The sequence below is a fragment of the Scleropages formosus genome, chromosome 3 (genome assembly GCF_900964775.1).
Source record: "Scleropages formosus chromosome 3, fSclFor1.1, whole genome shotgun sequence".
In the NCBI taxonomy this organism is placed as follows: domain Eukaryota; kingdom Metazoa; phylum Chordata; class Actinopteri; order Osteoglossiformes; family Osteoglossidae; genus Scleropages; species Scleropages formosus.
Window position 1 is genome coordinate 11,887,252 of NC_041808.1, and position 26,745 is coordinate 11,913,996.

Below are 26,745 nucleotides of genomic sequence, written 5' to 3' on the forward strand. Positions count from 1 at the left end.
CTGCTGCCTCATACATACATAGCACGTACAGCTTCCTAAATGTATTTCTCACTGTAAACACGATAAGATAAAAATACGGAAATTATTTTTAGTATAACTACGGTTTGGGGTATACTAAGTTTAGCGGGGAAATTATCGACCTGCCTGCCTGACGAACGTTGCGTTTTACTGGGGGAAATAGCGCCTATTTGCGTCGTTGCGATACAAATAAAGGCGTATTTTCCCCGCCAAATTGGCGTCCAATAGCGGCCAGGTCTCCTGCACAAGTTAGGAACTGACTAGTTAGCGCTCCGAGTGTCATTAAACACAGTCCCGCTCCTCAGGTGACCGGTCTGGGCTCGGGATTTGCGTTATTGCTAAACACAGAGAATTGACCGCGCAGCTCGCAGGTTCCTTCGGCACGCGGCGGCGCGAGGGCGAGCGACGCGCTCGTGGAGGCAAATCTAGGCGCGGGGCAGCGGAGCTCGTGCCTCAAGGCGTCGGATGAGGAGAAGCAGGGGGGGGGACGGGGGGACGGGGAGGTGGAGCCGCCCCCTGTCTGGAGAAACATTTAGGCGGCGAGCGTGCATGTGTTTCTTTGTGTGTGTGTGTGTGCGCGCGCGCGCGTGTCTTAATAAAGCAGGGCCGAACCAAGAGGAAGCGACGAGGTGATGCAACTCCGGATGAGCCCGAGCTCCGGCTGCGACCGAACGGACGCGGCGTTGCGGTAAAGTGCAGTACACCGGCGCGCCGAGCGATCCCATCGCCGCCTTCATCCAAACCGTCTGCGTGTGTCACCGTGACCTTATCCGGTCGTAGCGGTGCGTCTCCTCCGCCGCTCCGCTTTTTCTTGTTCTTCTTCTTCCACCTGCGCGTGTCACTCTCGCTCCTGCCGCGACCGTCCGTCCGTGTCGCCGTTGAGCTCCTCCTCAGCTCATCCTCAGCTCCTGTCCTCCTTCTACACGCACCGTCCGCCGAGGCGACGCGCAGCTCATCTTTGTTTGTTATTTGTTACTCTGGTTACCGGCTTGTTGCAGAACTAGAAGGCAGAACGGGCAGTCGGGTTTGCCGTCGCGGCCGCCTGCGTCTCAGGATTAGTGTTATTACTGTTAGACGCACAATTTATCTCGCAGCCGGCAGATCTCGATTGATCGATTTACTGATCATTGATTTGTTTTGGCGATTCATTGACTTGAAGGAGGGCGGTGGGGACGCGTTTTATGAACAAAACATAAATGCCGGAATTCCTGAACCCAGACGTGTTGCATGACAGTCGAAGACAACGCCAGCATGGTATATATATATATACACTGTATATATTTAAAAAAATATATCTTTTTTTTAATGAAGGAGCGAGGCAGATGAGCCCTTCAGTCGGTGAGGTTGCTCTACACGAGGTGCGTGCGGTTCTGTCCTGGGGAGCGTCTCCGGTCTCGCCGCTCCGTCGCCTTGCCTTCCCTCCACATCCACTGACATCCCGCCGCTGTGCATTAAAATGCCATAATAAAAACCGCCATCTGGGCTGGGTACTGCCTGGCCGGCCGTCCTTACCGCAGTAATTCGGAGCGAGGAGAGCGGTTTTCTAGTACATTCTGGAAAGGAGGACGCAGGGACGGCATGCTTATTGTATGTGGCTCACAAAAGGTGGAAGAAACACGTGGCGGGTGGGGGCGGGGTGCGGTGGGCTGCATACTGCGTTCAATCATTTTAATAGTTTTCATATTTGAGCACACGATTCCTCTCGATGTAGTCTCAGGGCGCTGCACCATCATGTGTCACCTGTTCACTGAAAGTACTGTCCTCTAACAGAAGTTAAGTTAATAATAATGCCAGTTACCATTAGGTGTAACAGTTACACATGGAGTTGCACGTGCATGTTGGTTATTTCCTGGACGGGTTGCTGCTGATGCTTTAGAAGAAGCTGGAGTTCAGATCCATGCTGTCCCACTGTGGTAAATAAAGCAGAGTATAGTTGCGAGTAAAGATGTTAAAAATGCTTCTGAATGCCTTTACTGAAAGCGTCTCGAAAAGAAATGTGTTTTAAATCTGAGTGAACTGTTGTTGTTCTTGCATACTTTATTGTAATAATGTAAAAAAGGATGAGATTAAAAAAAACTTTTGACCTCATTATGGATTAGAGAACTAATTGTTCTGTTTTTACATTTATTCACTTAGCAGGCACTTTTCTCCAAAGCGACTTCCAATGAACTCTATGTAGCGTTACCAGCCCACACACCTTATTCACCGTGGTGACTTACACTGCTAGATACACTACTTACACTGGGTCACTCATCCATACATCAGTGGAACACACACACTCTCTCTGTCACTCACAGACTATGGGTGTTTTTGCCATGCATACCGAGGAGTCTAATGTATCTGAATGTCATGTAGACAAATGTGAGTCAAAGTAAACCAACACTACTTGATTTTTGTTTATGATATCCTAATATGGGTGAGTTGTGTTTACTGTCTGTATTTATGTCATTGGCGGAGTAATGTGTAATATTTCATTGGCTCCACTAGTCTGTTCCTGGGAGTGCCATCTAGTCACTAGTGTAGCCCATTTCTCTTGGATCCTCATCAAGGTTTTGCAGGCGTCTTTCTGTTGAGACAAAATGTACTTGAAGAGCATAAAGGCTCCTTAGGTAGATTTAAGGAATGTGCAGTTGTGAGGAATATTTCATTTAGTTATGATTGCATATTTAATCATTAAATAGTTAACCTGTCTAATGGATTGTAAAATCTAAATGGGATTCAGTCCTATTTTACTTAGATTTTCATGACAATTAAATCATTTAATGGTATCAAACAAAGCCAAGTTTTCATGCCCCAGGCATATACCCCGCACTGTTCTTGGAGCACTTGGGTGCCTCAGTGGAACTGAAACTCTCATTTTCTTTACGTAGCTGTTTTTTCACCACCCCCCCTCCCCAGGGGTGACATTTTAACTCATGTAATACCTAAAATACGCATCCATAGCTTCCTTGTTACATACATGCTCCGAAAGTCTTCTTAAAATCAGTTCTACTTTATATAGTTAGATACACACACATTTTCAAAACCGTTTGTTCCATACGGGGTCGTGGGGAACCGGAGCCTACCTGCTAACACAGGGCGTAAGGCCGGAGGGGGAGGGGACACACCCAGGACGGGACGCCAGTCCGTCGCAAGGCACCCCAAGCGGGACTCAAACCCCAGACCCACTGGAGAGCAGGACTGTGGTCCAACCCACTGCACCATCGCACCCCTTTCTATCATTAGATATCATCGTTAAATTTGTCTTTTTTTATAGAAACACTTTATGTTTGTTATTACACCTGGAAAATACTAACTCCTTTGAGTTTACACATGTACTCACAGTGCAATTTAGAGTAAACCTGTTAGCTTAAAGACAGAAAACAGATCGGGGGGGACTCCAACCAAGCACAGTCATGAAACATTTCTTTTTCTTTTTTTTTTAAACTCCCATCTCCTATGTAAAGAGGGTAAAGTAAGGGTTAAAGGTGTGCTGGGAACTTCTTCACATGCCTTTCACAGGTGAGTTACTTGGGGGCCGGGGTGCGGCCTAGGCTGCTCCCTCCTACAACTGACCTTAAAAACTCCTATGATAAGTGATGGTTTTTTTCATGAAAACCAAGGTTACCTAACTATTTCAATGGCCTTGCTAGCTAAACTGAGCTAATTACATCTGACTTAAAATATTATAAAGGCTATAAGCAGGAACGAGGAGGACGTTCCCCTATTACTTCCGTGGACTATAAAATAGCTCGGGACAGAGATCATTGGTCAAAGTGTGGGAGCAAATCCAACATGAAATTGGCTCCACGCTACTGACAAAAGAATTTTGAATATATTTGCTTCAGCCTAGTTTGGAATCGTGAGATTCGGCGTCAGCATTTCAGCCAAAGCAAATGAAGACTCCGGCTGCAGGTTGAAATTTACGGAGGGGCGCTTTCGAAAACAAATGGTGCGATTTATGGGAGACGGCAGCTTCTTATGACGGTGTCGGTGCCGCTGGACCTGGAGCATTGTGTCCTCCTCTTAATAGGGAATATGAGCTGGGAATCCCTAATAACTCTACAGCATTGACTGTGTGTACCCTTGGAAGAAAGTAATGGAAACATCTAAAAATATATTAATTATCAGCGACCTAATAAGGAGCAGGGGCCACCCTTTGCTTTCAGAACAGCTGCAGTACCCTTCTTGGAATGCTGACATACAAGTCCTGAGCTGTGTGTTGTGGGATGTTGCATCATTCTTCAAGAAAAGCCTGCAGCTCTTTGAACGGGGGTGCGGTGGCGCAGTGGGTTTGCCTGGGTCCTGCTCTCCGGTGGGTCTTGAGTCCCGCTTGGGGTGCCTTGTGATGGACTGGTGTCCTGTCCTGGGTGTGGGTGTGTCCCCTCCAGCCTTACGCCCTGTGTTGCTGGGTTAGGCTGTGGCTCCCTGTGACCCTGTATGGGACAAGTGGTTCAGAAGATGTGTGTGTGTGATGTGTGCAGCTCTTTGAGGGATGGGGGACATTTGGAATTTGCACTCTGTGCTCCAGAACTTCCTGTAAAGCTTTAAAGATGGTTAGATTTGGTGATTAGGAAGGGCATAGAAGGCATTTCAGTCTGTCGTTGTGTTCAGGGGGCCATTATGGAATATGGGAACATCATGAGAGAACAGTGTTTGTACCATAGTGTGCACCTGTGGTGTGAGAGGATGTGGGTTTGATCACCTGGATGGATTTCTTCCACAGTCCAAACACATGCTGTTCAGGTTCCACTGATGTATGGATGAGCGACCCATTGTAAGTAGTGTATCTAGCAGTGTAAGTCACCACGGTGAACAAGGTGTGTGGGCTGATAACACTACATAGAGTTTGTTGGAAGTGGCGCCAGAGAAAAGCGTCTGCTAAATAACTGTAAATGTAATAGCTTGCAACAGACATAGTGGGTTGAAGGCATCCATTGGGTTTCTTCGAATATAAAGCCATCAGGCTGTTGGAAAGAGTTTAAAAGATGACTCGTCAGACCAAATTCCTTTTTTCCATTGCTCAGAGGTCCAGGTGTTTTGCGCCTTGCGCTACGTTTTACATGTACGTTTTTACATTTATTACGTAAGAACACTACTTACACTGGGTCACTCATCCATACATCACTAGGTTGTGCACTGTTGGCCTTGGATACATGCGGTTTCCTCCTGCTGTAGATTCCAGTTTTCCAGTTTTGTGATCTTCATAACAAACAACAAGTTTTGGTTAAGATGGGCTCGCAGAAGTGCTGATTCAGTTCTGGTCATTTCCGAGGCTCTACTTTTATGGCATTTAGCACGTGTCTTTATTTTTGACGCATTATCCCTTGACACATTCAATACTTTTACGGCTTTTGGGACTTGTGCACTTGGAATTCAGGCACTCGCCATTTGGTCTCTTTGGATCTCTGCTAGGTGCCTCATGTCGCTTTGAAAACTTAGATGAAAATGGTGATTTTTTCAGACTTCTTTTATAGCTGACACATACTGATAGTTGGCAATCAGTCTAAAGGTGACTCACCTTTCCAGCGCTTCAGCTTCCGTAAATCAGTTATATTTTTAATGATTTTTCGGCTGAGGCAACTGATCATTTCTATGTGAGATACGCAAAATGTGGCATAACAGCGTGGGTTAAAGCTAAGCAAAATTAGGCGTAGAGACTGTAAATAAAAGGGAAATATAGCGCCAAGCAAAAAATCTAATGATAATAAATTTTTATTATGCACCGGTCACTGGTTGTTGGAGCACGAAGTTAATTTCCCACCCTTTATCCAAAGGCACTTTGAATGTTAAACCAGTTTATGATGTTAATTTATGTTTACATTTTTAATGGTGTAGCGTCCGGACGGGAGTCCGACACGGACGCGCGTTGCTATTACGTCCAAACACAGACGAAATATATAATGACTTCACGTGCAGTGTGAGGTTAGACGTGTACGGTGAGTATTGTAAGACACTCGGTGGAAGTGAAACAAGAAACACGAGACCAGGAAACACACACGGTGTTGGAACTACGGTGAACAGTGAAACGCTAATCTGTGAGTCTGACCGCAACCCTGAGACGTGACGAAATACCGGACAGGAACGATGGACCAGGACTGAAGAACAAGAGGCAGGAACTGACGGGACGGGCACTCGGGACTGGAACATGCACACCTAGGAAACAAACTGAGGGAACAAGAGACTACCAATCGCCAACGAAGCACAAGAGAACTGCTGATTAAGAATCCGCGACTAGTTCTGCTCCGCTGGCTCCTTTTATACCTCCATGTCCTACGAGACTGTGAGGTGATAGGTAAGCGTTAGCTAGCGGCACTGAGTGGCGCCGCCTCTGACCAGGAGGGGCAGTGACCCCGTGGGATGTGACAGTACCCCCCCCTCCAGGGGCGGCTCCAGCCGCAGAACGCCGGCGGGTAGGCGGTCGCCCCCGCCGTCGCGGAGCAGGCCGATCTGGATGACACTCATGGAAGTCCTCAATAAGAGCTGGGTCCAAGATGTCCCGTGCTGGTACCCAAGACTGCTCCTCCGGCCCATAGCCCTCCCAGTCGACCAGATAGTACAGCGTACCCCGTCTCCGTTTGGAGTCCAGGAGGGCCCTGACGGAGTAGGCAGGAGAACCATCCACATCCAACGGTGGAGGTGGAGAGACTGCTGGGCTCTGCAGGGCGGAAACACAATGGGGCTTGAGGCGCGAAACATGAAACGTGGGACAGATACGATAATGCGAGGGCAACTGAAGACGGTAAGAAACCGGGTTGATCCTCTTCAGGATCTTGAAGGGGCCGATGAAACGGGGGGCAAGCTTCCTCGAGGGCAAATGCAGTTTGAGATCCTGGGTGGACAACCATACTCTCTGCCCTGGCTGGTACAATACAGTCCTACGCCTTTTGTCGGCCTTCTCCTTTTGGTTGGATACCACCTCCTGGAGACGGACATGTGCGGATTCCCACACCGACTCACTCCTCTTGTACCAGTCGTCCACAGCTGGCAACCCACTGGTCTCCATCGTCCACGGGAACAGCGGAGGCTGGTAACCGAGCACACACTGGAAAGGAGTTAAGTTTGTGGACGAATGGACCAGGGAGTTCTGGGCATACTCTGCCCAGGGGAGGTATCTGCTCCAATCCGCTTGATTCTGAGCACAGTAACTCCGCAGGTAACGTCCAACCTCCTGGTTGAGGCGTTCCACTTGCCCATTAGACTGTGGATGATAACCAGAGGAGAGGCTGACTGAGACTCCTAAGCGGGCAAAGAAGGCCTTCCAGACCCTCGAGGTGAACTGGGGTCCCCTGTCCGAGACGACATCCTCTGGCAGGCCATACAGCCGGAAGACATGTTGGAACAGCAGTTCCGCGGTCTCCAGGGCTGTAGGTAGACCTTTCAGAGGAATCAGTCGACAGGCCTTGGAAAAGCGATCTATGACGACCAATATGGTGGTGTTTCCATCAGAACACGGAAGATCAGTAAGGAAGTCCACCGCTATATGGGACCATGGACGGTTGGGAATCGGGAGTGGCTCTAAAAGCCCTGCTGGCAGCTGCCGTGGGACCTTGGCCTGGGCACATGTGGTGCAGGCAAGGACGAAGTCTCGTACGTCCTGTCTCATGGATGGCCACCAGAAGCGTTCAGCGAGAAGCTTCAAGGTTCGGTTGACCCCTGGGTGTCCTGTACTTGGACCATCATGGGCCCAGTGTAGGAGCTCGGACCGAACAGTGGACGGGACGTATTCTTTGTCTTGGGGCTGCTCGTTGGGACCGGGTTCTTGACGTTGGGCTGCTTGGATATCGTCCAATAAAGCCCAACGGATAGGAGCCACAAACTGCGTCGGGGACAAGATGGTGTCTGGTGGGGAGAGCTGAGGCGATACCTCGAACAAACGGGACAGGGCATCGGCCTTGCCGTTCTTGGAGCCAGGACGATAGGTCACCGTGAAACGGAACCTGGTGAAGAACATGGCCCACCGCGCCTGTCTGGAATTGAGCCTCTTTGCCTTCTGCAGATACTCCAGGTTCCGGTGATCAGTTAACACTAAGAATGGGTGCGTAGCCCCCTCTAACCAATGTCTCCACTCTTCTAAGGCCATCTTTATGGCTAAGAGCTCCCTGTTTCCTACATCATAATTCTGTTCAGTAGGCGACATCTTGTGTGAGAAATACGCACATGGATAGAGCTTCAGGGGACTTCCCTGGCGCTGTGAGAGCACTGCCCCTACCCCGGCCTCAGAAGCATCAACTTCCACAATAAAGGGCAGTTTGGGATCAGGGTGCTTCAGGATTGGGGCAGAAGTAAAACGCTTCTTTAGGTCTTCAAAGGCCTGACTCGCCTCAGGAGTCCAGGTCAGGCGCCTAGGGGCTCCTTTTAACAGAGCAGTCAACGGGGCTGCAACGGAACTGAAGTTCCTTATGAAGCGCCTATAGAAATTCGCAAAACCTAGGAACCGTTGCAGGTCCTTTACTGTCTTTGGCTGGGGCCATGACAGAACTGCCGAGACCTTCTGTGGATCCATCGTGACCCCGTTGGGTGTTAGGATGTACCCCAGGAAATCCACAGAGTGCACATGGAACTGGCACTTCTCCCCTTTCACGTACAGCTTATGTGCTGCCAGCTTTTGCAACACCTCCCTGACATGTCCAATATGCTCCTCACGGGACCGAGAAAAGATCAGGATATCATCCAGATACACTAATACTGAGCGATTAATTAGCTCTCTGAGTACTTCATTAACAAAAGCCTGGAATACGGAAGGTGCATTCGCCAGGCCAAAAGGCATGACCAGGTACTCATAATGGCCGAGGGCGGTGCTAAAAGCGGTCTTCCACTCATCCCCTTCCCTAACGCGAATCAGGTTATATGCGCTCCTAAGGTCCAGTTTCGTAAAGATGGTAGCACCGGAAACCTGTTCGAGGGCCGACGTGATAAGAGGCAAGGGGTGCGGGTACTTCACAGTAATGGCATTTAGCCCCCGATAATCAATACAGGGGCGCAAACCCCCGTCCTTTTTCTCAACAAAGAAAAAGCCAGCGGAAGCTGGAGAGGTAGACGGCCGGATGAATCCGGCTTCTAGTGCCTCCGTTATATAAGCCTCCATTGCCTGATGTTCAGGTTGAGAAAGAGGGTATACCCGCCCCCTAGGGGGTGTAGTGCCCGAAAAAAGATCTATAGCACAATCCCAAGGTCTATGAGGAGGCAGTTCTGCAGCCTTGTGTTTGCTAAACACCGCCACTAGATCTGCATACTCCCTTGGAAGCTGCAGGGGCAGATCTGCATTAGGGCTCTCTATGGATGTGGAGTTACAAGACGTCTCCAGGTGTTTGGGACACTGCTGTCCCCAAGACAGCAGTTTCCCCTCACTCCAAGAGATAACAGGGTCATGGGTGCATAACCATGGGTATCCCAAAATAATGGGGTTATCAGGGGACTTAATCAGATAGAACCATATCTGTTCCTTATGGAGTGGCCCTACCTGCATAGTAACGGGCTCTGTGCGCTGCTCTACACGCCCCGACCCGATTGGAGCGCCATCAATAGCTTTAACAGCCAGGGGTTTTGGGCATCGGGCACAGGGCAAGCCCCAGGACGCGGCCATATCATGATCCATGAAATTCCCTGCAGCGCCACTGTCTACCATAGCTTTCGTCTGCTGCTGCTGGAAACCCCAGGATACTGTAACTGGTAATGTCAACAGGGAGGTATGGAGAGATACATCACTCACCAGTAAGTCGGTCCGTTGGGATCCACGGGGTGGCCGCACTGGGCAGGAAACCTGAACGTGATCCGCAGCTCCACAGTAAAAGCACAAGCGTTGCAGAAAACGGCGCCTCCTTTCCTCCTCTGTCACACGCCCGTTACTGAGTCGTATTATTCCCTGTCTGACGCACTGTTCTTCGAGCCCTGCACAGCTGACAAGGTTGCGTGCTTGAGCCGGCTCACTGTCCACAGGGCTGTAGGGCACCTGCTGCCCTGGCGGCGTCGGGGTCCGGCTGGAACCGGAGTTGCTCCGGTAATCCGGCGAGAACTCCTGAGAGAGTGGTCTTGACAATCGGGGGCTGGATGTCTTCTCCACTGGAGACCAGGAACGCACCTGAAAACTCTTGGTGCTGGGGAAGAACTGTCTCTCTGTCTTTCTGTCTGGGCTAGGGGGTGACTCAGGAGAGTAGGGCCCTGGGAACAGAGAGGCTGGACTGGAGATTGAGTATTCTGTGTAATTCTGGTTCTCACCTCTGCTACCTTGCAAAGCCTCCTGGAAGGGAACGGACAGCTGCTCAGTAGCGCTGATCCCATTGGTCTGCACAGGGCTCGTGGGCTCCGCGCGAGGACCCGAGGAAGCATAAAGACGATCAAAAAGACATGTCCGCCAATCATCATGCGTTTGCGAACTGGTCGGATCGGCGCCCCGCCCACCGTGACTGAGGAGTCGTGTCAACTGCTCCAACTGATCTGTGAGGCGGCTAGCGGCGTTTGTGCAAACCAGGAGTTGTTCTTGGTTCGCCTCTGTCAGATCCGCCAGCTCACGCCATTCCGCTGAAGTCATACTAGCTGGCGGATTCTTCTGTCGCGTCCGGACGGGAGTCCGACACGGACGCGCGTTGCTATTACGTCCAAACACAGACGAAATATATAATGACTTCACGTGCAGTGTGAGGTTAGACGTGTACGGTGAGTATTGTAAGACACTCGGTGGAAGTGAAACAAGAAACACGAGACCAGGAAACACACACGGTGTTGGAACTACGGTGAACAGTGAAACGCTAATCTGTGAGTCTGACCGCAACCCTGAGACGTGACGAAATACCGGACAGGAACGATGGACCAGGACTGAAGAACAAGAGGCAGGAACTGACGGGACGGGCACTCGGGACTGGAACATGCACACCTAGGAAACAAACTGAGGGAACAAGAGACTACCAATCGCCAACGAAGCACAAGAGAACTGCTGATTAAGAATCCGCGACTAGTTCTGCTCCGCTGGCTCCTTTTATACCTCCATGTCCTACGAGACTGTGAGGTGATAGGTAAGCGTTAGCTAGCGGCACTGAGTGGCGCCGCCTCTGACCAGGAGGGGCAGTGACCCCGTGGGATGTGACAAATGGTATCTTCCTTTGTATTTTAAAGGCAATTAGGTGGGAAATTGCTCCAAAGTAGTTAAATTGCTGTAGTCTCAGGTGTTTTCTAAAAACGCATAAAAGCTTTTGCGCTCTGGACTTCAAGTACATTTGATTTAAGAATCCATATAGAATGAGCTAGTTGAGATTCTGCTATAATATTAAATTTTCACAATTTCAGTCCTCATCACATGAAAAGCTTGGAAAATAGTTCATTTTAGTATATTAAAGTACATTTTTGTTTTTTCTTGTGCTCAAATAATGACATTACTTTTGAATGCATTGGTTGTAGTATAAAAGTGGGGGTGTGGTGGCGCAGTGGGTTCGGCCAGGGCCTGCTGTGTGGTGGGGCTGTGGTTTGAGTCTTGCTTGGAGACTGGCGTCCCATCCTGGGTGTGCCCCCACCCCCTATAGCCTTGCGACCTCTCTTGCTGGGTTAGGCTCCAGTTCACCACGACCCCACTTGGGACAAGCAGTTGCACACATTGTGTGTGTGTGTGTGTGTGTGTGTGTGTGTGTGTGTGTATGTGTGTGTGGGGTTGAAGTATGTGTTCAGTTGTACATTTTTACCTCCCACATAAATAAGTTATATGAAGGCATTAAAAAACATTTTCTTGCAATGCTGAAATTGTTTACAGGAAGAAAAGAACATTTGTAGCCCAATTCTTTTCAGACAAGCATTCAGCATTTTTATTATTCCTTTATTATACTATTTGCTCAAGGGCAGTTATGATAAAGAACCTGGCATGTAAAAAGCAGTGTAGCTCATATTCTTGGGTTTTGTGGGCTCCGCCTGCCAACAGAATATCATCTTTACCATTCTCTGAGTGTCCATATAGAGGCAGTAGTGGGGCTGAGCATGACATGGTCATCCAGGTCAACAGCGTAACAATTGCAAGGACTTTCCGTCACAGTTAAGCACCTCCCTCAGAGGTTTAGGCATTTTCCAAAATCAAAAGCACAAAGGTTTTTTGTTTTAGCTGTAACGTGGTGGAATTGTCTCCCCCTCTCACTCAGAACTGCTGAATCTCTCTGTACGTTCAAGAAGTGTCTCAAAACATAGTCTTTCTGATGCACTTCTCCCCTGATCTCGTAAGTGCATGACGTGGATGTGTCTGTGTTTAATAATTTTTTTTTAAAACAATAACTTGTTTAGGGACAGCTGGTACCGTAGTGGTTAGGCTTAGTGCCTTTGGACCCAAAGGTTGCAGGTTTGATCCCCACCTTTGGCTGTAGTACCCTTGAGCAAGGTACTTACCATAAAATTGCTCTAGTAAATTACCCACCTGTATAAAGGGGTAAGTGATTATAAGCGTGTGATAATTGTGACCTTAATGTTGTAAGTTGCTTTTGAGAAAAGCATAATCTAAATGAACTAATGTAAATGTTTAGTAATGGAAAAACCTTAATGCAGCTACTCATGTGATGTATACTGGTTAATGTGGTGGAATCTGACAAATTGCCTAAAACCTGTGTCCGAATCATTTCTTCTGTTGATTGAATGCACTCTGTATTTTTCCCCGAGATGTACGTCGCTTTGGAGAAAAGTGTCCGCTAAATGAATAAAAGTAAATTTAACTGTAAATGTTTCGTTCCAGCTTTAGATGGTCCAAATAAACTCTGAGAGCATGAGGCATTTTCGTGGTATGGCCTTGGTCCACTCATTCCAGGAGAAAAGAAGGCTGAAGCAGTGCAATGGATCATTGCCTTGAGCAATTATTAGCCCCCCCGTGGGGGAGTAGATCTTCCCTCCGGGGGTGATATCTGTTGACAATGTCTGTCGTTTGTGGAACCCAAGGACCCAGTTAGCCACCATCCTCGACTGCCTTATCCGTTTTTACAGAGCACTTCCATTCCCTTGCTGACTCACTGACATATCGTACGTCTCCTTGACTGTGTTTCCATTTAAATTTTTTTTTGTTTCTAATTTTACCCCCGATTTTTTCCCCTGACATCACTGTTAGTCTTTTCGAACTGAGCACCTGTGTACCTCCGGTACCTTGGCTGCACACAGTGGGCTGGCATCTGTCGGGAACTCATGCAAATTTTCTGAGGTTTCGCACTGAATTCAGGGAGAAATTAATCTGTAATAAATGTCGTGATAGTTACATTTATTCGTTTTGCTGATGCTTTTCTCCAAAGCAGCTTACAGTGTTAGTCTACCTACAATTATTTACCCATTTATATATTTGGGTAAGGTTGCCGGAGCAATTTTGGGGTAGGTGCTTTGCTCAGGGGTACCGCAGCCGGAGGTGGGGATCAGGCATGTGACCTCTGGGTCTCGAGGTAACATCTCTAACCGCTACTCTACCAGCTGTCCCCCCCGGGTACAGACACCGTGTGCGTTGCCTTACGTCGCATCTCGCGGCTCATGACTCCCGTCACAAAGTGCAGAGAAATGTACTTCCCGAAAGAGCGGTGTTCCGACCGATACCGATTCATAACGCAAGCACCCTGTGTGAAAACAGTTTGGGCTCCTTTACCTTTTGTGGTTTAACGGCACACTTACTCGGCTGCTCTATATTAAATGGTAAGGTGTTATGTTTCATTGGGAATGAAAAAGATACAAACTGATGGGGAATCTTTTGTCCCTTCTTTTCAGTGTCAGCACTTAGCGGGAAAAATATCTGAATATTTCAGTGAGAATGAGTAATAGCATTTTCCATTAGGGGGCATCCTGGCATACGCATTTATGTTTTTATATAACAGAATTTGATATGCGCTATTGAACTCTAAAACTGTGTCCTGGAATTTGTACTTGAAATATTTTATACTAGATGAAACACTACATGTTTTGTTCTACATGATTAGCTGGTTCAGTTTTGTGATTTAATGTACATATATCTTCTGTATATTGCTTTGTATGCCATTATTTGTAGATTGGGGGAGCGTGGTGGTGCGCCGGGTCTGGCTGGTGCCTGCTCTGGGGTTCGAGCCCTCCTTGGGATGCCCTGTGATGGACTGGCGTCCTGTCCAGGGTGTGTCCCCTCCCCCTTTGGCCTTGCGTCCTGCAATGCCGGGTAGGCTCCGGCTTGCCGCGACCCCGCTCGGGACAAGCGGTTGCTGACGTTGATTGGTTATTTGTAGATCATCAATCGGCGCAATTAATTTTGCTTTAGTTTGTTATGCTATTATAAACCTGACAGTGCGGAGCAATTATCACACAGCCTCTTGTAAGGACAGCAGTTGTTAATGTGAAATATTTAGACCATATTAGTAGTTGATAATTGTTCTTGTTTTTGTTTATTTGTTAGAGAAATGAGCTGTTCATGAAAGTGATCCTAATTGTAATAATTAAAAAAATTGCTCATTATCTCAAAAATGCAGATGGTAATAGTCCTTTGTAAACCGTTACCTTTCTCGACCCTGGGAAGCACCTGAGACATTTTGGGATTGTGGATTCATGGAATTGGGCAAAAAAGTTAATTATTGACTGTAGAGCAGGATGCAGGAGCAGATCAGTATGCGACATGGTCCGCTGTGACCCGTTCTTTTCATCAGCTCTTATTCTGAACTCAGCTTGTATAAATGGGTTATTTCGTATCCTTGTATTTAAATATCTTAACTGTGTATTAACAGTAGTTATTGCGAGGCAGGTTGGTTTTGAATGACATGAAATAAATATTGTGAACTGCTCCTGGTGACTGTGCACCCCTCACCAGACCAAACGCACCCGTGTGGGTGACGGCGATGTTATCGTCGGGAAGCGCGGTTTGGGTAGCACATCGTTCGTTACGCAGACTAACGGCGTGACGTGACCACGGTCTACACAGACCTCTTTTCTGACGGGAGCTCCACTTTTGTCATTAAGTGTCTTGAATGTGCAATATTTTATGAATTGCATTAACTGCAGCAATGTGCAAGACTTTGATTAAATTTAAAAAATAAAATTTTATTTTAAAGGCCAACCAGCCAGCAACGTAAGCAGCAATTTAAACTGCTCCTAGAGAACAGCAAAGGGAGGATTTAAAAAAAAAAAAAAAAAAAATCAGCTGTCAGCCCCTATTTTAGCCACAGTGGGCTTACTCGGGGGTTGATTTAAATATAAAAACATTGTTGGGGAGCCCACTGCAGACAGTGATGTTTTATGAATTCAGTTCATACACAAGTTATGAAGTTCATCTTCATGAGGAGCATCAGAGCGTTTAAGTGCGCCGTCTCTCCTCGACACAGCGAGGTTGTGTAGCTCGAATGTACCGGATGATAAACCATCGGTTTGGTGTGACTTGTGACCCCGCCCTTAAAACCCAACAGGAAGGTCACGTTCTCCTTTTTCTCAGAGCACCAACTGTTGCTCAACGGGGTAAAACATGAGGTGAAGGATGTGAAGACCTCAACTTTTAAAAAATGAAAGTCCAGCATCCCTAAAGCACTGAAATATCACTCCTGGTACACGATCGCACATTTCTGCCAGAAAGCCCCCCACAGCACACCTTTTCCTAGCACTACGGAGGAGGCGGGGGTTACGTGGTATAGCACAGAAGAAAACGGAACCGCGTGGGTTTTTTTTCCTTTCTCTTTTAAACGTGTGTGTTGCCGTGCGGTATTCTTTCACTAAACTCTCCGACGTTCTGCCGTTTTTTTATGCGTTTATTTAAAATATTTTATCTGCTACGTGGAAGAACGCATACTACCTACCGTGGCTTCTGTACGCTTAATCCAATGAAAGGCCGTGCTTTGCTGCAGTTTTCTTGATAAAGCTTGACGGTCTTCTTTCAAGTCCTGGCTACGTGATGTGTCTCACACGGTGTTTCTTCTAAACACCCCGGGGTATACCGGCAAAGCATGCCCTCCGACCAGGTCTACAGGGGAGAAATCATGGTAAGGACCTTGGCTTATTTCGTAGTGACTGCCTGTTTACCTCTTCCCTTGTACCTCTTTAGCTTGTTCCTGTAAACTGAATATACTGAATTGACGGGCTAAAATGTGGCACCACAGATAATACAATTAATGAAATATATAAATCAGGAGAAGCGGTTTTTGACTTCTCAGCTGTTATTTGAATGTATAAAGTTCTGGTTAATATCTTTTTGTCATTAACAACAGAAAAGATGTGGGTCACAGCAACGTAGAGCTTCTGCTGTTGAGCGTGGTGACGTTGTTCACTTTTTGTACGTTCTCGTCACCTTACGCTGAAGCCATTTATATGAATCAGTTGTGAGCTTCGTAATGGTTCTAACTAAAGCGGGCGTTCATTCAGATTGGTTTGGCTCTCGGTGTCTGTTGCCCCTAATTTGGCTTTGGGGGGCACTGGGGGAGTAAAATTACCGCATACGACGGAATTTTTTTTTTTTCCTCAGGTTCTAAAATTAGACAGGAGCGTCCACAGGGTATTTGTTCTGTTTCGAACTTTCGCAAACATTTACTCTTAGTTTTCAGGAAGCCATGTTCTGTTTTTGTTGCAGAAAAACGAAAGGTAAGGAATCCAGTGCGACACAATTGAAAATTCTCTTGTACTGGGGGCAGAAGGTAACACGGTGGCCGGAGTCCGTGCTTTGCGCTCAGAAGATCCAGATTTGAATGCTCCCTTGTAGAACCCTTAATCAAAGTATCCTGAATGATAAGTAAATATTACCTTTCTGTAGTGGACAAATTGTAAGTTGATCAAGTATACGAACGTCATATTCCAAGCCACCTTGTATAAAGGCAGAAGCTAAAAGAAAGAATAAATAATTACAATGGTGATAATGCAAAGTGTTGGCTGTACCACCCTGCCTGAGGCATGTCAGTTTGCTGATTATTTGTCTAAAAATGAGCTTTTTCGAAGACTCAGACCTGTTGATGATTGTAAGTAGCTTAACACTGTAAGTCACTTTGGCGAAAAGTGTCAGCGAAATTAATAAACGTAGCGCTTGAAACTTCTGTTAATCCATCTGTCTCTCCATTATGAATAACTACTTGTCCACCGCAGGTTCACAGTGCTCCAGAGTCTATCCCAGAAGCCTAGGGCCTGAGGCAATGGTACACCATGGATGGGACACCGGCCCGTTGTAGGGCAAGTAATAATTTGTGTGAAATTAGTATGTCACGCCTTGTTCCATTTTCGCCGATATTTGTTTTAAGAATTAGTTTCAGGCAGCTGTGGGAATATTTTTTTGACATGTCAGCTGTTGAGAACGATAGCCAGCGTCAGTTCTGATTGCCGGTGTGTGCAGTCACCCAATGAGGCAGAAGATGTGAGATTCAGAAAAATCAGTTGTGATAATCTCCTCCAGTCTGTGTTTGCATGGGCACAGTTCGCAGCGTCTACGTCATGAGGCCGAGTGTGAAGACAACGACATCTTGGCGGGCATGGGATTGTGCTGTATACAAAAGAGAAAGAAAACATCCCTTTTTTGCACTTGTGCTGTGGTTGCTTTCGATTTTAGTACCTATTAGGGGGTGAAATGGACTCTTATATGACCAACAACAGACAACTGGAAGAAAAAAGTGTTAACTGGGTAATTGAGTTCAACTCTGCCAACTTAGTGTGTGTTTATTGGTTGCTAACCATGTTGTCTAGTGAACTCTTGGGGAAGGACCACACACCTGAAAAGGGGGTCATATGGATCAGGTCTTGACCTAGCTTCCTGATATAACCTAGTAGCCACCCAGTTTGCAGCTGTCACTCAGGGCTGCAGTTTTCAGCTATTTGAGCAATGCGGCCACTCAACAGTTACTGGGCCAAGGACTAATGGTACTAATCCAGTTTAAGGATTACCAATATACTCAGGAAGCCTTTTTTTTAACAATATTGGCAAGGATTAGAGAGTAACCAATGTCAGTCAAGTTTTTAACATCTTGAGCTTGCTGATTTACAGCTTGCACATGGCATCTCTGTTGAAAAAAAATTAGCAAAACTGATGTATTGCAAGACAACCATTGGTCTGACGTCAATGACCAAAGAGGAGCTGTGGATCCGAAGCACATGCCTTAATCACAGGCTGCTATGGTAGAAGGCTGGATGCAGAGTGCTTTTGCGAATCTCAGAGACCAGTTCTGTCCAATGAGGTGTCTACTTCCAAGGATCTTTCCAACCTGTTATATTTGCATTTATTCATTTACTTGATGCTTTTCTCCAAAGCAGCTTACAGTGTTATGCCATTTACAGTTATTTACCCAGTTGTACAGCTGGGCAATTTTTCACTGAAACTGTTTAGGGTAAATACCTTGCTCTAGAGTACTACAGTTGGAGGTGAATATCAAACCTCCAACCTTTGGGTCTAAAGGCAGCAGCTCTAATCACTGTGCGACCAGCATCTATTCATTTAGTTGACACTTGTCTCCAAAATGGCTTACAGCATTATTGTACTTAAAATTGTTTTACCCATATTTTAGTTCAGGGTAAGTACCTTGCTCAGGGATGCTACAGCAGGAAGTGAGGTTTGAAGCTGGATGCTTTGATGTCAGATGTTGGCTTCATGCATATTAGAAGTAGCTGGGTACATTGAAAAAATCCATATAATAACCTTACAAGGCATATCAAAACACTTTCTTTGCTCATGACTTCCACGATCCTTGTGCCAATGTGTCCCTCTTTTCAAACATGAGAGCTTAAGCACAGTCTGGAGCTGCTCATTTGAGAGCCAGTATGGTGGTACTGTTGAAAATTACCTGGCAAATATGTTCTGTCTTTGGATGACAAAATGTGTTGTTTTAACATCTCATCTTTTTTGGTATGGGTTTTGAGCTTATCTTGGACACCAGTTCCATTAGCACCATTCACTAGGATTTTATGGTTATCCAAATGTGGAAAAACATGTAGAATGTAGAACCCTTTGTACCGCTTAGTATTGTAGTGTAGATAGCTTTGCTTTGTGAGAAAAGCATCTGCTAGATGAAAAAATGCAAATATAGTCAATGGGTCTACAAAAAAGACCTGAAATGGACAGGAATTCCTTCCTCCTGTCTGGTACACATTATTTACTATAGGGTTTCCAGCCTCTTTCAGTCTTCTGTCATCATCTTAGGCCTTATTCAACCTGGTTGTGTTGTGTTCTGCTGACACATGTCTTAAGCTGATGATCCCCGTTCTGTCGGCCGACTTCAGAACTAGCGTAAGGGTGGGTGAGCGCGAAGGGTGGGGAGTCTCTGCTATCTAAATCAGCCACCCGCTATCATGTGGCCACTGGTATTTCCAGGGAGATTAATCATACCAGTGATAGCAGTGAAGGTGTAGCTAGGGTTGGCGCTGTGCAGAAAGTGTGTACATAGGTCTCTGTGTCACTAATAACCATGTCAGCCACTTCTTGGAATACGATACGCCGCTAATACCCGGGACACCGCAGTATGCATCTCCACCCCTGTTATGTTAATGGATTCATATTCTTCTGCGGAGAAAGTGGCTTTTTTTAATACAAAATTTTCATTAAAAAATATGCTAAAGGGAATTTGAACAATTGCAGCTATCAGTTTATAATAGTTTAATATCTCCCACAGGAGTTCAGCAGTAATCATGAGATTTGCAAGGAATATATTTGTGTCCATGAATATAGACTACTCACAGAAAGATTCTTTGAAGTAACCTCTCTACTGTAATATGAATGCATTAATATATATTAGAGAAGTATGCCATCAATGAAGCTGTAGGAGACATGCCTTTTACTCACATTGCTCACGTCTGCGTTTGTGTTTTGTTTTATTTATGCCTGTCATCTTTCAGTAATTCTGAGGGCCTAAAATTAAACTCGATGTGACAAAGGATCACTGTGAGACCTAGGAAAGGACTGCAATCTGGGCTGTTGCTTCTCAACATCAGTCAGCCCTTCCTGTGCCACCAAGCTGCTACTGTTAATCCAGTCTGGTTTTTCACACTCCCTCAAAGGCACTTTCCTGTGGTGCTGCACGGTGTCACATCAGCTAGACGTTCACCACCCTTAAACACCAACCACAAGCCTGTTTGAAAACTGGTCAACAAGATGTGGTCTTGCAGCCCCACCAGTGAACGGCTGGGGCAGGTTCCATGAACTGAGGTATAACTGAAAAGCTGTGTTGCCCTGAAAGTCTTCTGAAGTCTGGGAGCTCATTTTATGAGGCCGAGGCAAGCAATGAGAAGAATGTGGACTTAGCAAAGTTACTGGGGGGTTGGTCACAGGCATGACCGGACTTTTCTGAGACGAGGTCTTGGGCAGGGTTGCAGGGGGAGATCAGTGTAGCGTTCTCCAGCCCAGCACCATGACAGGCGGCTCAAGGGTAAGTGAGAAGAACTTCAGAGCATGAGAAGACAGTATGAAATTTTCAAATTTGGAAAAATAAAGGCATGTTCAGCACATGTATCATGAGTTAAACTAACTCAAATCCATCTTTACAGAATCTTACGAAGGTTCTGTTGCCAAGGCTTCAGAACCAACCCAAAGACACAAAGACATTCGGTGTCTTTAGCACCTTAACTGCTTGGTGGCTTATGGGTTCAGTCTGGAAAAGAGGGAGAGTATATAGAGAGATTTATGCATTTACATTTATTCATTTAGTTGACGTTTTTCTCCAAAGGGACTTACAACAGTAAGCTACTTACAATTATTTACCAATTTATGCAGCTGGGTGATTTTTCTAGAGCAATTTTTGGGTCGGTACCTTGCTCAATAGTATTACATTAGGAGTAAAATTTTTTTACATTCGATTTTCCCTATTTCTGTTTTCTGCATGGTAAATCCTCTTAAAATGAGAAGAGAGATAGGACTCGAAGAGTCGGTGCACGTCAGTGTAGCGGAGCACCGATCCACTTAAAAAGGCTGCTGTAGGATCCAGGAAGCCGTGTAGGAAAGCTGTATGACTAGGGCTGTTTTGTGGGATTCGGTCCGCAGTCGCGGGGACACGTGTGACCGTCTCCCCTAACCTTCCAGGGTTTCGGCACCATGGGAAAAGGCCGCTTCTCAGAAGTCAAACTGTTGCGCAAGAGCCTGCATGTAATTTCAGTGCGCTGTACTTTTCCACGGCGGGGCTTCGCTGCGAGTGGTGTGGGTCAGCACTGCCTGCCTGAGTGCAGCTGGAGCGGTGAGGCCGACCAATGGCTCGTCCACTAGGTGGTTCCTCTCTGCTGACATCACGTGTTGAGTATTGACACCATTTAAAAGTCTTCCCGTGATGCTTGATACATTTATCTATGAAGAACACTGTAGACTCCTTGAATGGTAAGGCTGGGCTTTTGGTTTCATGTTTGCTGTGTACTAAATGTGCATTTTTGTGTTGGAACTAAAAGTGAAATTCTTACTAAGAAGAGCTTTGAAAAGCAAAGGAGTCAGTCAACGCTTTATTTATGTAAAATATCTCCACTAATTTATTTAATTATTATAGTAATGATGAAAATGAACTATACAAACAATAGAATTAAAAAAGAATCCAGAATAGTTTTTAAAAATAAAGAAAAAAATTATCTTGATAAAGGCATGGGCAGAAAGGATCAGTTTAGAAGCAGAGACCAGTTTGTAAGTCACAAGATACTTCATGAGCTGCAAACATGTGTGATGTCCTCACATACCGCGGTGTAGATGGCACTTTGAAAGCTGCCATAAATCTGGCCAGGTTTAACCTTGCCGTTGTGGATGGAGAAGAGCAGGACAGGAGATTTCAGTAGCATCTGCAGGCTGCCTGGAGTGATTTAACACAAACCACTACATTAATTTAATATTGCCTGACAGAGCAGTGCATCTGAAAGCTTGAGGGATGAAACCTGTTTGAGAATTATTTAAGAAGGATATGGATCTGACAGAGAAGACCATGGAAGTATGGTATATTTATACACAGAATATTTCCACAGTTTTAAACAGAGGTCAAAATTTACTATTGATAAATGTTTAAATTTATTTTTTACTCAGTATATTCTGAACTTAAGAGATTTTTTTTGCATAGAGTCGTTTGCATGAGAAGCATAGCGCTTGTTTGCAGCAACCGGCCAGGTTTATTCCCTTGTGCACATGTATAGATGCATGTGAAATGTAAATATTTGGTCTACTTTGCAGCACTTTGCTTTCTGAGAGGTTTTTTTGTGCTGTTGAGAAGGCTTTGTGTCACATGTGTACCATTCGGGGGAAAAGCCTTAAAGCCTTCTTTTCTTACAAAACAAGCGTGGTACTTTTCCACTGGGATTCGGCCTGGCTTTGTGCAGGTAGTACCCGCTGGTGTGACTCTGAGGACTTTGCCAGCCCTTTTTGACATTCCTTTGATCCTCGGGGAAATCAAAATCACAGAGCATTGGTCCCAAACGCATTCACATCTCTTTGTCTCCTGCACCTTGCTATTCATAAATCAATTGGCCGTTGAGTTTGTATCTTCTTAAGATGATGCTCCAATTTTTTGTTTGTGTCCAATAAGTAAAGATTATGACATACTGAGATATTTAGGTGATCTGTCTTTGTAAATCATGTATTTCGTGGGGGAGTTGTGGGTTTTTTTTTTTTTTTGTACCTCGTTCATGATGGCATATTCTTTCACTGCGTATATCCAGGGTAGAATGGAATCTGTTTTGCTTTGCAACCATACAGAGTTGGATCATTGCATCTTCTGTGCCGGTGCCTTTTGTTCTGTCATGTCATGGCTGCCTATAGTCAGTACCTTAAAAAAAAAAAAAAGAATAATAGTAAGAATAACAGTAATAATAATGATGATGATGACGATGGTGATAGTGCCAAATATACATTTTTGTGTGAAATTGCTGTTTGAAAGTCAAGAATTAAAATGTCTTATTCCAGTCATTCTCTTCCCTTTTTTATCACATGTGTACCCCCCTCCCAGCAGCACAGAAAAGTTCCTGGATTAACACAGAATTAACCACAAAACACAGACGCTGCTTTCGGTACACGGAGGAACGGGGCCAAGGCGCAAGCGAGAGAGTGGAAGGAAACGCGGCACCACGCGGAGTCGCACACAGCACAGCGGGGATCGGCGGGAGGCATCAGACGCAGGAAGAGAGCACAGCCAGGGATAGGCATCCTTGTGCAATACGACGCCGCTCTTGAGCCATGGATCAGAAGCAGTTTGTGAGGATGCTGGTGAGACTCTACTTATCTTATACTTCTTTTAGTGTTTTTCTCCATCTCAGATTTAGAGTTATGTCAATACAAAGGGACGACACACAGGGGACTGATGGCCGTCGCAATTTGAAGGGATCAAGACACATTTTTAATGGACGCTTTGATGCCCTTTAACTCCTGACTTGGTTCTGCAGTGGGAAACGAAGTTTGTGATACGCTAAGGAGCACTGTGGTTCTGGGTAAAAGTAGACTTGTGTGGATCCCTCAAACTGCAGGTGTAGCTTGAGGGTCAAGGTGGTCTAACTGGTCAAGGGTCTGACAGGTGCTCTTCAGTATGATCATGTTTAGCACCTCATCCTGGTTGCCTTTGCTTTGTGAGCTTGTCGGAGGTTAAATTTAGTCCCGATCGGTGGCTGTATGCAGAGACGCCAGTATATTTTTCATATTGCAACAAGGAGGGGAAAAGTCCACAGATTTGTTCTTACAAAGGATCGCTGAGTGCAGAAAAGAAATGCTGCGCAGTGCATCAACTGCCCAACTGTATTCACAATTCAAAGAAATGTGGAAGCAAGCAATGGTAAACGGCTTCTGCGTCCTCCCTTGAAGTGATTTCACCATAAAAACCATGCAAGGGGTCACCATGAGTTAAATTTTGCTCAGTGGCCCATACCTGTCCTTACCCACTGAGCTACACTGGTCCCAAAGTGGTTGCTCTTTGTTCCCCAGACACTATTTTTAAGACATTGCAGAAATGTTGGGAAAAGCTGCTTGGCTTGAGTTCATAAAGTTGGCAAAAACTGCATAAATGAACATGTTAACGGGCATTCTTCTGCTGCACTTATATCTACAATAACGAAAATCGGGAGGACAAGAAAAAGCAGATGAATTTAGCATTTAAAGAGAAAAAGGGTTCACTTGTCAAGAAATGTGATTTTTTTAGTCATCCTACTACTCAGCTAAATGAATGTATCGTGACTCAATTTATTTAATGCTCATTGCGTTCTACCTTTTTGGATTTTGTGGCATGACATACCCTTGGCCTCCTTTGAACCCCTGGTACTGTATGATTCCTTTTATTGCTATTGAGCTTGAATGCTTGAATGGTACATTAGCTACGCACTACTGGGTGTTGCGCAACTGCTCTTCTCTTCTCATATAGGCTGATTTTAACAATTACATATAAAGCAGTATCATGTGCAATGCACTGAAAAAAAAAACACACACACACACACACAGAGTCTGAAACTGCTTGTCCTGAGCAGGGTCGCGGTGAGCCGGAGCCTAACCCGGCAACAAAGGGCGCAAGGTTGGAGGGGGAGGGTACACACCCAGGACGGGACGCCAGTCCATCACAAGGCACCCCAAGCGGAGCTTGAACCCCAGACCCACCAGAGAGCAGGACCCATCCAAGCCCGCTGTGCCACCACGCCCCCCTTCTGATAAAAACTGCGATCTTAAATGTAGTGATCTCACTAGGCATCCAACGGGGCTGCTGAACTTCTTGTTGCCAGAATGTTCTTGCACTTTGTGGCTTGACCTTTGACATCTTCCTGCTTTGAAGGTTGTTTTTTTTACCGCATGCACCTTGAGTAAGACTCAGTCCTGTTTGAACACACTTAATTCATTAAGTCAAATAAATCATGAAATCCTGTCCTGCTCTTTGTTTTTACAACAATTATATGTCTTGATACATCTAAATGGTTTTGACCGAAAGGCAACTAACAGCAGTGATGATGACAATAGAGACGACAGTGATGGTAGCTATCTTAAGAACCTTTAATTCGTAATTTACGAAGCTTCTGCTTATATGTTTTTCAAGATACAATATAATTATTTATTTATATGTTCATGAAGAGTATGGTGTTATCTAAAAGTTGGGGGATTCTTGATGAATTCAACTTTTTATTCCTCTCCTTTTTTTCCATGTAAGGAGAAGCACGCTCAGCTTCGTTGATTTATTCCTTTCAAAGAAAGTGTAGCAGCAAGTGGAGCTGTGTAACAGCGGCCGGAGAGTGAGTTAATGGAGTTGGGTTAGGGGAAAGACATGCGTGGAGTTTTTTCAGTATTTCTAAACGAAGTCATGGTTGTGGAGTGTGGAGTAATACTGGTTGTGGATAAACTCTGCTTTATATGTCTTCTAATTACCTTGGCGTTAGCGCTTCTCTTTGGACCAGAGCAAACCACTGTCTGTGGTCATGTGGATTTTTGAGAGTTTAATATACAACAGAAGCTGTAGGACAGTCTTGTTCTTTAGGTTCAATCCAGTGGAGCAAAAATACAAATTAATTTGTTTACACTAAGATTACATTTACAGAACCAGTGAAACGTCCGAGTACGCTCGGAAAGTTTTTTTTTAGCATTCTCTTATCAATATCGATGCTTCTGTGTCTTCCCAGAACTTCTGTGGCAGTTTGCAGAAGTGTAGGACACGTGTGCTACTTTGCTTTCACTTTTGCTTTCACTTTGTTTTCATGTTTTTGCTTTCGCTTTTTCTATCCAGTTTATCCCATGCAAGTATTGATCAAGTTGTACTCATACTTTTAACTGCTACAGTGTTTACAGACCGTGTCCCATTACTGTATGAAGTCAAGGTTCATTTTAGAAAGTAGACATGGCATGGTGCTCCTCTCTGCCGGTGGGAATGTTGTTTTTCTTCCATAGCCTATTGCCCCCTGGGGAGCGCTGAGCTACTCACCAGTGATACTGTGCCATGAATGGACATCTATAAGTTATTGTATCTGTCACCACTGCATTCCATCCAGAAGCTGTTTCGTTTCTCTTTCAGCCTGTGTATAAATTTAGTTCACGTGTTGTCTGAGATGGAATTACTTTAAAATATCCTTGATGGTATTTTTTGCTTGAGAGGGATCTGAGATCAGAATTGGATCATCAAGTTAACTTCCCACAGTAAAAAAAAAAAAAAAAAAAGGTCCACGTATTAAACTCTTCATCAGAATTTTACTGTGATTGTGGTTGAAGAACATGATGGGTACCTAGAGTGTGAGAGATACAGGAATAGCAATAGATTTTAGCCGTGAATGAGTTTTCTTCATGACTTTAGTAAACGTGTAGAAACAGATGTCTGTTAAGTTTTGAGGCTCTCAGTAGGACTTGGGCATTTTTCTTCTGGCCCTTGACCCCCCCACATCCCTTCAAGTAAGTCGCAAACAATCTTATTAGTCTGGGCTCAGTGTGAACTGTGTGAACCGGTGACCTTTCTTCGGGCAACTCCTTTAAAGCTTGAAATAAAAAGCGAGGGTTTGTATTCTGTATTTTTCTAATGACATTGGGGAAACTGAGTAGTTCTACCTTTCCAAGTTATACGGTATTTGTGTGCAGTGATGAGAGCCATCGGTTTGCGGTGTGAAGGTCACTGTTGCAATCCCATTTCTCTTGTAGTACCCATGATTCAGGTTCTTACCTTGAACTCACACAATAAGAATACAGTGCTGATAAATGGGTAGATCACTGTAAAGTTGATTATCTGACATTGTCAGCTGCATTGGACAAAGTTGTCAGCTAAATATGAGTGAATAAGAAGAACGTGAGCAACAGCAGAGAAATGACAAAGTGCAGTAAACATGTACGTTGATTGTGGTGCAAAGGTGTAAAATGTGACCCTCCACAGCCCACGAACAAGCAGACGCAAGCATGTGTCATGCGAAATGGCTGGAACGGTCACTTGCAAAGAGGGGCCC

General features: G+C 45.5%; 1 protein-coding gene across 7 annotated transcripts in view; it reads left to right on the plus strand.

The window, feature by feature from the left end:
- slc6a9 (solute carrier family 6 member 9) overlaps positions 1-26,745 on the plus strand; it is a 59,965-nt gene continuing 33,220 nt past the window's right edge. Inside the window, exons 1-2 of one of the 7 annotated variants that reach the window (XM_029250084.1) lie at positions 1-800; positions 22,809-23,065. In XM_029250084.1, coding sequence (XP_029105917.1) covers positions 23,036-23,065 — 30 coding nt within the window. In that variant the 5' untranslated portion in view covers positions 1-800; positions 22,809-23,035. Of the gene's footprint in view, positions 801-14,832; positions 15,921-21,074; positions 21,209-22,808; positions 23,066-26,745 lie in introns of those variants that run through there. The other 6 variants (XM_029250083.1, XM_029250086.1, XM_029250085.1 and 3 more) reach the window with 6 other exon arrangements.